The 14,325-nt window shown below is 41.6% G+C and overlaps 1 protein-coding gene across 1 annotated transcript; it reads left to right on the top strand.

The window, feature by feature from the left end:
- The first annotated feature begins 582 nt into the window (after nt 1-582).
- Nucleotides 583-13,946, top strand: aoc2 (amine oxidase copper containing 2). The gene is made up of 5 exons (XM_078268674.1): nt 583-2,231; nt 4,196-4,314; nt 8,650-8,816; nt 9,949-10,081; nt 11,069-13,946. The coding sequence occupies exons 1-5, from the start codon at nt 674-676 to the stop codon at nt 11,357-11,359; spliced, it is 2,268 nt and encodes a 755-aa protein (XP_078124800.1). The 5' UTR covers nt 583-673; the 3' UTR covers nt 11,360-13,946.
- Nucleotides 13,947-14,325: the final 379 nt, after the last annotated feature.

Raw genomic sequence — 14,325 nt, forward strand, 5'->3', positions numbered from 1 at the left:
GTAGTAGTTTCTCTAAGAAACTCCTACGAACATTTCTATGCAGATGCGTTTTAGCCTCCACCCAGCCTCTTTGATGTGTTAATCCTGTTTCTGTTACTTAAACAGCTTTACAGTAGTTTCTTAGAAGTTCCTATATACAGATCTCTATGCAGGAAAGATGCTTTTGGGCCTCCGTAGGGCTTTTACGATGTCTTAACCCTATTTATGGCACTTAAACAGCTTTACAGTAGTTTCTCTAAGAAGCTCCTACAGACATATATCTATGCAGATGCGTTTTAGCCTCCACCCAGCTTCTTTGATGTATGTGTTAACCCTGTTTCTGTTACTGAAACAGCTTTACAGTAGTTTTTTAGCAGAAGTTCCTATACACAGATCTGTTTCTACCTTGTCACAGAAAGGTTACTTATGCCTCACAATTAGACGATTTAATTCATGAGGGTGTGTAGCTGCTGAACAGAGTCTGCATTAAACTGCATTTCAAAAGATGTTCATTCAAATGGCGAGGAAGGGGCAGGGGGTTATGGGATCCATATAGAAACTCTTCCGGTGGAGACGGAAGAGTTGATGAGCGCGCCTCTCTTTTTCAAACGCTTCTGACCGCTTACACGTCCTGCCCAGGGCTCATTCCTCTTCTCCCTTTCTCCAAGCACGGGTGTGCGTAAGAATAGAACGGATGATGAACTCTTTTGTAAAATGGGCGCTTATCCTGTTCGTCCTCGTCTCCATCATTCTCAACATCGTCCTGATCGGCATCCACACCAGCAGGGCACCTAAATGTTCCACTCAGCGTGTCCACCCGCTGAAGCGCAAACACGACGAGCGCAGCCTCGTGTTCGCTGACCTCAGCCGGCAGGAGTACTTGCAGGTCCAGCAGTTCATGCTCACGCAGAAAGACCTGGATATATCCACCAACCAGATCACCAAGCCATGGGGGAATTTCTTGTTTTTAATAGATCTATCTCTGCCCAAAAAAGCGGACGCGCTGGCTTACTTGGACGGGAAAAGCGCCAAGCCGGATAGAGAGGCTACCGTGGTGGTCTTTCACGGCGCAAAAGGCTATGTTAAGGAGTACGTAGTGGGGCCTCTTCCTAACCCGACATACCACAGAGATGTCACCATTGAGAGGTACAACATGGAACTGCCTATCACTGCGCGTACGGTCACCATCGGGGAATACGACTTGCTTTTCAAATATGTGGGTGAGGTCTTCTCCAAGCTTGGGAAGCTCATGAAGGAGAGCTTCGACGTAGATCAGAACAAGAAGGTGAACACGTTCGAGCAGATGCCCCGTGGAATTCGATCCGGGGACAGAAATACCTGGATATCTTACTTTAGGGATATGAGCGGCACGTACATCCACCCGGTGGGCTTCGAGCTGCTGATCAACCACGAGAGCGTCAACGCGTCCGAATGGAAAGTGGAGCGTCTGCTTTATAACGGCCAATACTTCGACACTGTAGAAGAGCTTAAAGAGAAATATGAAACGGGGTCTATTAAGAAAATAGTTTACAAGGAGACGCCCGACTACGGTTCACTGAAACCCAGGCACAAGCCTCTGCAGATTGGCCCGCAGCTGTTTAACGCAGAGGGGAAACGCTATAGCATCAGCAACAACCATGTCCTGTACCTGGACTGGAGCTTCGCCTTCGGGCTCAGCTCTGTCACAGGCTTGAGGGTGTTTGATGTGCGTTTCAAAAGTGACAGGATAATCTACGAGTTGAGCGTGCAGGAGGCCATGTCAGTCTACGGTTCAGTGACTCCGGGGATGATTCTAACAAAGTTTCTGGACGCGAGCATCGGGATAGGGCGCTTCGCACACGAACTGGTCCGTGGCGTAGATTGCCCCCATGAAGCCACCTACGTGGACACATACCGCTACATAGATGTTTCAGTCCCGGTCAGATATATTAATTCAATATGTGTGTTTGAGCACAACATGGGTCAGCCCCTGCGGAGGCACTTCGCTGACTTTTTCTCCAATAGTTACGGGGGGATGGTGAACAGCGCCCTGGTGTTTAGGACCATCACAGCAATTGGAAACTATGACTACATGTGGGATTTCATCTTCTACCAGAGTGGCTCAGTGGAGGCCAAAGTGCACGCAACCGGCTACATCTCCTCTTCTTACCTGGTGGATGGTAGTCTGAAATATGGACACCAGGTCGCCGAGAACGTGCTGGGGAACATCCACACCCACTTTATCAACTTCAAAGTGGACCTAGATGTGTTGGGTGAGTGGCAATACATTTCAAACTTTGGAAAAGCATCAGGGCCAATGTAAAACATGTATTGAAGTTCTGAGTTTAAAGTCAGAATTATGAGTTTAAAGTCAGAATTCTGACAATAAATCAGATTTCTGAGAAAAAATACAGAATTCTCAATCCTGAGTTTAAAGAATTCTGAATTCCTTCTCTGAATTCTGACTTAGAACACTGATCAACCCAACAACTAATCGATTAATGGAAAAAATTATCAACAGATTAATCAAGGAAAATAATTGTTAGTTGAAGCCCTAAAAAGAACAAAAAGTACAACACAACCATTACAACAGAACAATTAGAGGCACCACTACTAGAAATAGGCTTAACCACACAAACATTTAAAGAAGAGACCTACAACACCCATCGGGTCATGTTGACGGCTATTAATATGGTAATTTTACAACATTGTACACATGTTGTGGAATATATAGTGTGGCTTATGGTTAGTGTAAATTTAATTAGCCAAGGGAGAATCTTTACAGAACTCATTTGGGCATTGGTGTTGTGGAAGAAAAGATTCTTTCATTTCCAATTCTGTGGCTGGTTCAGATGAGTTTTATTCACGCAGTGGGGACAGAAGTTCATTAAAAAAAAGCTGTAGTCTGTCAGTTTCTGGCCAGGATGATTACATGGTTACGGGAAACTACAGGAAGATGTAGTGTGGGCTAGGCTAAGCTCAGTCCCTGGGGAGACTCAACTCACAAGTCTGAGAGGATTTACATAGGCTCAATACGAGTCTGTTTCTCATCAAAGTCCTCTCAATACAAAGCTACAAAACGCAGACAGACTTATTTAAATCAGGATACGCTAATAATCTACTGATCAAAGTTAAATAGTTTTAGCACAAAGCTAAAGGTCATACAGAACACCAGGAATTTGATCAGTGACCATGAAAGACAATAAGGATAAGATTCAACTATTAGATAACACACATTTCAGTGTCCAACTAGTGATGAGAAACGGGTCAATTGTTCCTCCCCAGAGATCCTTGCTTGCTTAAAACTGGCACCCAAAGAGCTGCTGATTTTCTACCGGACAGCCAGGGCCTGAAATTACCATGCGCCAAATGCAGGTGAATTTTGCCATTGGCTGGTGAAACTGTCAATCTATCAATTGAAATATGCACTTTGCAATTGACAATTTAATATAAAAAATTGGAAATGCAATCCTAAATTTAGTTTAAATTATTTTTAGGAAAAAATTAAATAAAGCTCAATCAATTGCATTTCATATTGCCATGGTTTTTTGGCGATGTCAGTGGGCGAAGGCCCTATTGAAATTAATAGAATTCTTAATATTCCACCAAAATGAAAAGCATGTTTGAAGTGCTAAACATGCTCGGAAAGTTATGAAAGCACACATATAACTGGTGCAAATTTACATCTAATGGAGCTAATTTTCCACACCCAAGCCCTGGGGCTCAATAGCGCCCCCTACAAAATTTTAAAGAAGTAGCCCCTGTAGTGGGTTTCATCTAGATGTATGATTTTTTTCTCTGCAGCTTTAAATTGATTTAAAAATTACATTCATAAACCAGCTGACAACCTGACATGGATCTACAGAGCATCAACATGCCCAATGCTACGGAGCCCCTAAGGGGACATGAGCAAAAAAAACGTTTTGTGTGAGCACATGAAAGCCGTATATCGATGTAGCCTGGGCCATGACAGTGACAGTTAGAGCAATGACTACAGTACAGAAGTTAGTTGCACTATGTTTTAATCTAGGTCTTCATTATAAGGACATTGCTGCTTTGCTTGCAAATCGTCACCATTATATTGTTTTGATATGATATTTAAAACGGATTTGAAAGTCTTATAATCTGTTCCGGAGCAAGGGATACAGCGATTTTGATTTTTTTTTTTGCTCATGTCCCCTTAGAAAAATGCATTGTCTGTGTTATTACAAACATTTTTGTTTCATTTTCTCTGCAGGAGTGAATAACTTTTTCCAGACGAAAGACATGGAATATGTCAATGTGTCACTGCCATGGATGCCTGATCACTATGCTATGGTTCCTCAGCTGGTGGAGAAGCAACTTAAAACAGAACAGGTCAGCCTTCTTTCACTTCCTTTAAACAGTCACTTGCATTTAAGTTTCATTTAACAGGCTTTAGAGGATAGTGTGCAACAAAGGTCATGAACTATATTCTCGGCTTTTGATAGTGTCGAGAGATAACATGAAACGTCATCTGCAGCAGAATGTCTCAGTTATTTTTGTTCTGATCTATCACTGCCATTAACATAAATTATTTATACAATTAAGGGGTTTATTCCAAAATACCTTTGTATTATGCCAAATACTTGTTAACTGACTATTAAAAGTTTTTATTATCTGGGGATTGTAAAAGTAACAAGCCATGGTTCTATATTGCAACCTGGAGCGCAAGCCCGAGCCCGGCCCGAGCCCGTGTTAAATTATAGAAATTAAGACCGAACTTCGGGTTCGGGCAGAGATCTTCAGCTCTACCTCACCTACCAAAAATTACACGTGGACCACTACGTGGCGCTATAATGTTTTTTTTGCCTTTAACTACTGTACTGTGGTACACATTACACATTAGAAAACCATACATCCACGTTTTCCTTGAATTAAGCTGAATCACATGATGTAGGCCACGGCCATTTCTGCTAAGAAGTTTTTTCGCAATATGCGCAAAACCAACTTTTTCGAACTCGTCCTAGGCCGTGCGACCGATCTGCACGAAACCTGGTAGACCAGATGGACCTGACCAAAAGTTATGGAAACAATTTTGCTACGTTAAAGTTTGCGCATTTGACGACCAAACTAAATTTCCTAGCTAGCTACCAAACACAAACTTTATCATATGTCAGTCAAATGAAATGCTATCAGCAAAAAACTTGAGATTATTGTTCAACATCCCACTACGATGCTCTGTACCAAATTTGGCAAAGATCGGCCATTAGGGGGCGCTATAGGCTATGTTCAGACTGCAGGCAAAAGTGGCCCAAATCTGATTTTTTTTTTTGGGGGTCAAGTGACCAGGGGTCTCATTTATAAACGTGGCGTACGCACAAAACGGGGCTGAAAATGTGCGTACGATGTGTGTGTGATTAAACAAACATTTTGAAATAAAAGCGAAAATGCTTACTTCCTCCATCTCCCTAATTTTTGTGCAACAGCGTGCTGCGTCTGATGTCATTGTTATTGTTCTTTTGCGCATGCGGGTCCGTTCAAAACCGCAAACAGTTCACACTGGAATCGGATATACGCCACATTTTGAAAGGTAATGTGAACAGCCAAACAAAAAATCAGATTTGAGCAAAAAATTAAGCATTAAGACTTGTGTGTGGGTGTGAACGTAGCCATAGTCAACTAAACCAGTTTGGGCCCTTTTCCTCAATGTTAATATAATATTTGCAATGGCAATGTACCGCAAACCTTGCGGCTCACACCTCTCGATATTTAGTGACGTTTGCTTCCCCACCTTCACGCTTTGGGTCCCACTTTCGCATGCTCCCTGGGTCGTCGGGGGCGACTGGCATCGGGAGGCTTGGACCCCATCATAACTGCTTGCAGTTCTAGTATATATTTGCATCTTCATGAGAAAATGTTTCTAATAATAATAATATTTCATGCTGTGAAATATACTGCTGAGTTCATATTATAGGGCAATAACATTTTCAGGGTTTTACTTTTACATGTTTACATGCTTTAATGTTAAAAACACATTTTTCTCATACTGCTCATGGCTGCTGCACTTGTATTCACCCTCTGTATGAGATGCTCTGTTGGAGCGCCTGTCTCTTTAAGCCCCACTCCCGACAAAGCCCAGTCTGCTCTGATTGGCCAGAGTGTTCCTGGCGTCTGAGCTCCGACGCAGCCTTGCTGTTATATGGCTAGTTAAGGCCCGAGCGCCGACAACGGCTAAGGCCCTATTGAAACTGAAGGAATTATTCTTTTCTGGAAATTAATCGCCTTTTTGAGGGGCTTAACTCAAAAACTCACCAAAATTGGCAGTTGCATCAAGCCTGGTGAACATTTATGTATTTTTAGGGTTCCGGGAATAGGCGCACAAAAATGGCTCGCTAGCGCCCAAAATTAAAAAAATGTAGCCCCTGCAGTACGTTTAACGTAGACTAACGAAACGTGGTACACATATGTAGCGTGTCAAGACCATGGATGTATTAAGAGAACTGGATACAGTGTTCGGCGGGAAGCCCCGTACATTCCAATGAGAGTGCTGAAAAGCGCATAAAGCAAACATGGAGCCTGGATCTTCCGCATTGTTGGCCCATGACGTCACGATGGACTAGCAACAATTTGTGTTGTCTTAGCAACCGGTAGCAACATGCTCGTTCATGAGCTTATCTCTCGTGTCTCTTACAAGTGGCGAACTCATGAACTCGCCGTTTTCATTGTCTAAAATACGTTAAACATTGTGTTTTCGTTGGTCCCGATCATTTAAATGCTTAGCTAAATAAACGATAGATGTATTTAGCTAGACAACCAAGGAGATTTAATAATTATGTCGTGCTACTAGCTAGCTAGCTAATAACTAGCGCTAGCAGTTAGCCTGCAGTTTCGTGAACAAAGCTCATCCATGGCTTCAGCTCTCATCCACGTTACAAGCTTTACAGCATACGGCCCTCGGATGTATCATAAGAGAGAACCAAGGCGATGTAATCACTATGTCTGTAGTAACGTTATGTATAGGGTGACCAGACGTCCCGGTGGGATAGTCCCGATTTTGAATTGCGTGTCCCGAGTCCCGACAAAAGCCTGTCGGGACGCTAAAATGTCCCGGTTTACACCAGGAGCGGCGTGAGCCGATTTTGCTGGGGCTTCAGCCCCAAATGTTTTGAGTGTAGCCCCGAATGTAACTTTGTCCAGTTTATTTTCCGGGGCAAATAGAACGGGCAGCTACGTGGTCGGAACCATGCTGTATTTGTTGCTATCACCTAGCAACCGTCTTTAAGTGAGGAAAGCTGTGAAAGGTGAAGTTTTCGGAGGAATCATAGCCAAATCAGTCTAATATATTGATGCCATCAACACAAAGTTTAGGAGGGCAATACTAATGATTTAGTTTGACACACGGAGCTCTGAAGCAGACCTGTGCGTCGTTTAGTGTCCACTCTCGCTGTAAAATGCAGGACAGCTTCAGGTTTATGGACGCGCTCTGCTGTCGACATGCTGCGGCAGATATGTTACGTTTGTGCTCTGTGTATTTCTGCAGTAGTTTCAGTTTTCCACTTCCGTGGCTAAACTATGTGTCTCATTCAGAGACCCAAACGGGGCTCTGTGTCTGTCAGAAGGTCTGAGATCTACCGTATCAGCAGAGCAATCACGTAATGCACCATAGTGCAGGTGGATTATTTTCTGAAATATAGTGACTTTATTCTTGTAATAGCCTATTATCACTTTATTTTTCTCAAAATATCATGACTCCTCAAAATCACAGAGAACACAGATACTGTATTTTGAATGTGCACAAAGTTTTGAACATGAGCAGAAATCTTGCTCAAACATCTGAAATATTACAGTCCAGGGTCTTTATAAATAAATTAAAATGAATTAATGTATCATTGAGGTGAATAATTGTCATATGCACATTAAAGGAGGTTAATTCCCCAACAAAAGATGCAAAACAGCAGGGAGGAGTAAATTATGCCTAGGCTACATGTGTGCTGACTCAGATATAATTAGTAAAATCGATCTAATAAATAGTTGAAAGCAATACAGAATGCCTGAGAGCCTTACTGCAATATATTCCATTATGTTTTTTTATATTTGGATTGTAATCTATGTTTCTCTTTTAATAATTCACCATCACAATCATTTTAATTCTTTTGGTGTAATTGGAATAAATAACACTTCAAAAAATCTTTTTTAGAAAAAATCTCAACATAAATCTCTCACTAAACTGAAAAAAGCTGTTGCTGCAATTTTGTTAATTTTACAGGAAAAAACACTGTTATTATTAGATGAGGCGCCTACGATCAAAAATAATGAAGTCACTGTCTGTGTCTATGTCTGACCTGCGCTGGCACATGTTCACGTTAAAAAGCATGTGCGTGCACGAGCACTATGGTCACGCGCAAAGTGTCCCGGTTTTAGTTCCAGGAAATCTGGTCACCCTAGTTATGTAGGCATATAGCTATTTGACAGTATGTTTCTCATACTGTCAAATTCAAACATTCTTGCTCAAGCAACAGCACATATGAACAGCACATATGAAAAACTGGGCTGGCATTCTCAACAAATGACATCACTAATTGAGGTATTTCAAACAGGAATGTGGGCGAGCCGTTTTTAGGCAGTTGAGAAAAAACATAATAGGGGCTCTTTAATCCACCAGTGTTGCAGCCAACAAAGTACATCTTGACTGTGGGACTAATTTTACTAGTTTACTGTGCACTTACACAGGAGGCAGCTCTGCGTTACGACACTAAGACTCCTCGCTACCTCCACATCGCCAGCAACAAGACCAACCGCTGGGGTCACCATCGGTCCTACAGGCTGCAGGTGTTTAGCTTCACCGGGGACCACCTCCCAGAGAGCCAGGCCGAGGAGAGAGCCATGTCATGGGCCAGGTGAGACTGAACAGCCACAAAGTCAAAAAAATCTCACTTTCAAAAGTTAATGACACTTTTTTGCCTTGATGATTAAAAGTTGTGTTAGACAAGATGTGTTTTACACTCATACTCATAGGACTAGATTATGACCTCCACTAATCTCAATTTAAAATGTAGATTACATTGTATAATAAATAGTAAAAATTATATATAATTATATTTAAACTCACAACCAGTACTTTTATGCAGCATGGATAGTAACAATCTGTGATCAGGGAAGTCCTGACAAAAGTGTTTCCTAAAACGTACCTTCCCATACAACTAAACTGCATTGTCAAATTTCTCCCGGATTGCGTTCCTTTCAACACCCATCCATGCACCTGTCACTGGTTGCATTGTTAAACAAGTGGTTAACATTGTAAATTGAATCAAAACTACTGTTAGGTTAAAAAAAAGATTGTGCTTTTGTTATGCACTTAAGTATGTAAGTTTAAATAAGCTTTTGGTTTCACACAGGACACATCGGTCTGCTGGGTAAAAAAAAGTCCTGTGCTTGTTTGACTAATCATCCACCATGACTTCCGCCCTACGCTGACTCAAAATACGTCAGAAACAATATCTGTATTTAGAATTAAGAATTTAGAACCTAATTTTTAGGAGGCAGGGCTGGTCCTGAAGTCAGACTGTATTTGTTTGTTTGTGGACGTTTTGTTTTTCCTCGTCAAAGTGTTTTAGAGAAATTAAGATACAGTGCATACACTACATGATGACAGAATGCATGTTTTGAATTTCATAATGATATATTTTGGACCACTGGGTCACATATTACACAAAACATGACATTAAATCTCACCTACATGCAGACAACATACTGCTGTTTGTCACCCAAAGAACTAGTGACACCACTAATGGGTGTGATTATGTGACTCTAACGTATCATTTGAAAAAGTGATGATCGTGGTTCTGTCATGGTTCTTTAGCAGAGTAGCCCAGCATTATATAAAAAAGTGCCATGTGCCATTACACATAATCTGGGGATCGTTTTATAGCAATGTTCTTGTCTGGTGATGAGCCACAGAGCCTTCGATGTTCAGACATGCTGCTGGCCATCTAAAGCCATCTCTCTTTGTGGCTCTTCTGTCATCTCCAGGTATAAGGTTGCCATCACCAAGCATAAGGATTTAGAGCAGTTCAGCTCCAGTCTGTACAATCAGAACAACATCTGGAATCCAGCTGTTGACTTCAGCAAGTACATTGAAGACAACGAAAACATCGAAGACGAGGTGTGTTGAGATGGAATGTGTATGGGAAAAATAATTAAAAGACGTAGACTGTAAAAATAATGGACAAAGCTTTCGGGTCTAAAAAGTTAAGCCAATGCGGAGTGCTTTAAACCTGCATTTTATCTCATTTCCAGCTGGGGGCGACTCCACTGGTTGCAAGAAGAAGTCAGTTTATGGGGAAATGACCCTACTTCTCACTTGATTTATTACCTCAGTAAACATTTTCATAATGAGTTTATGGCCTTAATCGCTAGTTTCACGTCTTCGTCAATATAGCATGATGTTGATTTTGTAAATTATGGTCCAATTTTTTTTAAAGCAGGGCATACTTTAGAGGCGTGGCTACACGCCGACCTGTCAATCATGATAGAGGCTTAGCAATGCTAACCCTGGCACTGTGTACATTAAAATAGCTGTGAACTTTTTTTTGAGTGTGTCTTTAACATTGCCCCTCTTACTGTGTGTTTTCACTTCATAAAAGTTAAGTGAAACATTTTGTTCAACCAAGTTAGCTAGCAACCGCTAGCGTTAGCTGGTAGCTTTAAAAACGTTTGCCGATTTTCTGTACTGTGGTACATGCAGATGAATGGCGACAGTACCTGGAGGTCTGCGATTACCTACCAGAAAACTCTGCTGGATGACTCACATTAGAAGGGTTGAAAATCAGCAACTCTCCGTCTTTATCATTTAGCTTAGCACAGCGCCCTTGCAACCATAAATTACACTGGTTTGGCCTCCCTAAGTGCCACCCTGTTGTAAAAAATCGCCACGTCAGGTTACAAAAAAACCAAGATGGCGACGCCCGTATCGCCAAACTCGACCCTTTAAAACGGAAGTCCACAAACCAATGGGTGACGTCACAGATGCTACGTTCACTATTTTTACCGTCTATGTGATAAGATAATATAAACACATATGTAAACGTGAACTTACATAACTCAGCTGAATTTTTTAATTTGCATGATGTGTATGAAAATGTGCCTGCAGGACCTGGTTGCCTGGGTGACCACTGGCTTCCTCCACATCCCCCACTCCGAGGACATCCCCAACACGGTAACTGTGGGCAACGGGGGCGGGGTCCTGCTGCGGCCCCACAACTATTTTGACGAGGACCCGTCTATCCACTCTGCTGATAGTGTGTACATTGACCCAGGCAGTGAGGACAGCTGTGAGAACAATAGGATGGCCTGCCTTGCTCAAGAGACCTGCAGCCCCGTCCTTGAACCCTTCACCTACAACGGCTTTGAGGGAGTCATGAAGTTTGAAGATTGGGTCTGATTTATTGTGCACTGCCTTGGTGTTGCTGCACCAGGCAAGGAAATAAGTAAAGAAAATACTTAACATTTTGGAAAATATGCTTACTTACTTAGTGTTTCTGAAGTGCGAGAAGATCATACCCTCGCACTAACACAGATTGTTATCAATCTCCTCCTCTCATTCTTGGATGGAAAGAAAATAATCATATTTCTCAAAATGTTGAACTATTTTTTTTTTTTAATAGTATATTAGCTTATATGACCACGAAAAGGAAGTGAAGAAAAGAACTTCATTGCACTAATAGAGTCCTCTACAGATTCCACCTGTCCTATTCATGCTGGTATGGACACTGGTGGGGAACCATCTCAGTGACCAAAGTTCAGCATGAAAATCATAACTGTCTCCCTGAAATACCAACTGTTCTGGGTCCTTCTAGGGTCGATGCTTGGTTAGTAATCCAACCTTGGCCGACAAATATGGCCAATTCAATGATACAATTATAATCTGGGAAACCAAACATCTTAACATGTCAAAGAAATCGAAATTCAGCATTTAGTTAAATCATTGTTTGAATACACTTAAAGCGCCTTAGCATCATCAGTCTTAAAACATAGTGACCACACTACGTCTGATGACATTTCATTACCTCTACAAATCACCCTCAACTTACCTGCAAATGCCACTCTAGCGCTTTTCAACTTAAAAATCACCCTGATTCATAAGGCTGCTGTTATTCTATATTTTCTTATTGTCAGCGAATCAAAACATTAAACCTAAAAAGGCTCACAAATATTGACTTTACTAGAGGTCCCCATATAAAACTAGTTCATTCACTGTGCGAATAGGGCTTTAGCTGTACTTAGTCATTAGTTCTAATTAGCAAATGTTAGCATTTGACTAGTATTACATTGGGACCTTGAGTAATTTGTAATTATTGGGGAGTTCGTCTGTGGTCTTAATCCCGTGTGAATCTGCCATGTTTGTAATTCATCAAGTAAAAAAAAATAAAAAATTCCATCGCAAATTACCTACTATATTATCCCAGGCCAGGTTAGAGATATAATCCCTCCACCTAGTCCTGGGTCTCCCCCGAGGCCTCCTCCCAGCTGGACGTGCCTGGAACACCTCCCTAGGGAGGCGCCCAGGGGTCATCCTTACCAGATGCCCGAACCACCTCAACTGGCTCCTTTCGACGCAAAGGAGCAGCGGCTCTACTCCGAGCTCCTCACGGATAACTGAGCTTCTCACCCTATCTCTAAGGGAGACGCCAGCTACCCTCCTGAGGAAACCCATTTTGGCCGCTTGTACCCTGGATCTTGTTCTTTCGGTCATGACCCAGCCTTCATGACCATAGGTGAGGGTAGGTTTTAAGTCTTGGTAGTAAAATCTTATAGTCTGTGACTAAAAACTTAGTGACATTATGACAGGTTGTCTAGCCTAACCTTAGGGTTATGTCTGACATCAGGGTTAGCCCTGATGTCAGACATTAATATTTTCATAAGTCTTTTTAGAGTCTGTTTTATGCGTACCATACACTAGAAGACTCTGAACAGACTTTGAAAAAACTAAAGTCTGACACCATCTCACATCTAAAGACAACCATCTCACATCCTAACGGTAGTCATAATATGTAAAGACTGGGGATCTTGCAGGGTCACAATTTGCAAGACTACAACTAAATTTGTTTTCCTTTTAATAATATAAAAAGCACATGTACTTTTGTACATTCATTTATGATGCCACAAAACAACTAGTAATAAGAAACTCCAATCAGTGTATTCATACACTTTGCTGATAAATTAATGGCACTTATATTACACAATACTGTCTATCAGGACTGTCAACTAAGCTTCACCGACTCCAAACGACCGTTTGATAACTGTCAGTCAACTCTCATGGCTAAAAATACAAATGAAAATTTGGAGTCGATGGAGTCTTTACCTGTTAAATGTAATAATATTTCAATCAGGAGAGACTTTGTTGCAGATATGCAAAGATTTATTACGATATTATACGAATGCATGATATGACATTGTAATGGCAAAAAATTACACTTAATTCTTATGTTTTTATTAACACATAGCCTTCTCTCAGCACTATTGAAAAAACTGTTTGTCTCCTCTTATCCTGTTGATTAGATCCTGCTTAACTGCTGAGACAGAAAGTCTGGGAGACGAAGCATAGGCCCTTTGTTTAAACTGATAAACTAAAAGGACACTATAAACCATCTTCCCTCCCAGATCCGGGTCCTCCCTCTGCCAGTTACGGAGGACGGGAATGTAATCTCAGAGGTGAACGTGGGGGATAGGGGATTAGGTGAAGTGGGTTTATGACACCTTGGGAGATTTAGAAAGGTATCTGACAAGATCTTTATTTTTATGTGCATGTTAACCTATAACCTGTTAACCTTATCTGGACACTGTCTGTGAGAAAATGTAAACCATTGTTGTAGGTAGATCATGTTTGAATTGTCACTCCCCATTTCCCAATGTGCATTTAAGCTCAGTGTTTCCTTGACTCATTTGAAGAATCGGTACTCACTGAGCTGCTTGTGCTTTTGTGACTCTGTTATTCTTCCTATATTTGCAAATATATCCTAATAAATACAAAACCCTAACTTGGTTCAGTTCTCCGACTGTCTTATTTGTTACATTCACTAAACTTTGAAACCTCTACCCCTGCTGGACCAGAAACTTCAATTACAACATGCACAGTCTTTGGAGATTAGACTCCATCATTATGAAATTATATATAATTAGGGGGTTAGAAAGCCAGAAGCTGATCCCCCGATGGAGTCTAGACAATGATGGTGGTGAGAGGAACACGAAGACTGAACCGAGGAGCCGACGGCAGTCTTGCCAAAGGAGGAACCAGGAGCCGTGCAAGATGAAGACCAGAGGAGCAACTGGAGGAAGAGGGTTGTGCTCTTAGCCTGAAATGACAACTGAGCAGCAGAGAGACAGGTTTAAAACAGGGATGTCATGCTG

This window comes from Sander vitreus, chromosome 15 (genome assembly GCF_031162955.1).
Source record: "Sander vitreus isolate 19-12246 chromosome 15, sanVit1, whole genome shotgun sequence".
In the NCBI taxonomy this organism is placed as follows: Eukaryota; Metazoa; Chordata; class Actinopteri; order Perciformes; family Percidae; genus Sander; species Sander vitreus.

Excerpts from the sequence above, each read along its gene's own strand:
- aoc2 (XM_078268674.1), top strand. The coding sequence starts at position 674 with ATGATGAACTCTTTTGTAAAATGGGCGCTTATCCTGTTCGTCCTCGTC. Across the intron at positions 4,315-8,649 it reads AGCAACTTAAAACAGAACAG|GAGGCAGCTCTGCGTTACGA; the intron begins GTCAGCCTTCTT and ends GCACTTACACAG. Across the intron at positions 8,817-9,948 it reads AGAGCCATGTCATGGGCCAG|GTATAAGGTTGCCATCACCA; the intron begins GTGAGACTGAAC and ends TGTCATCTCCAG.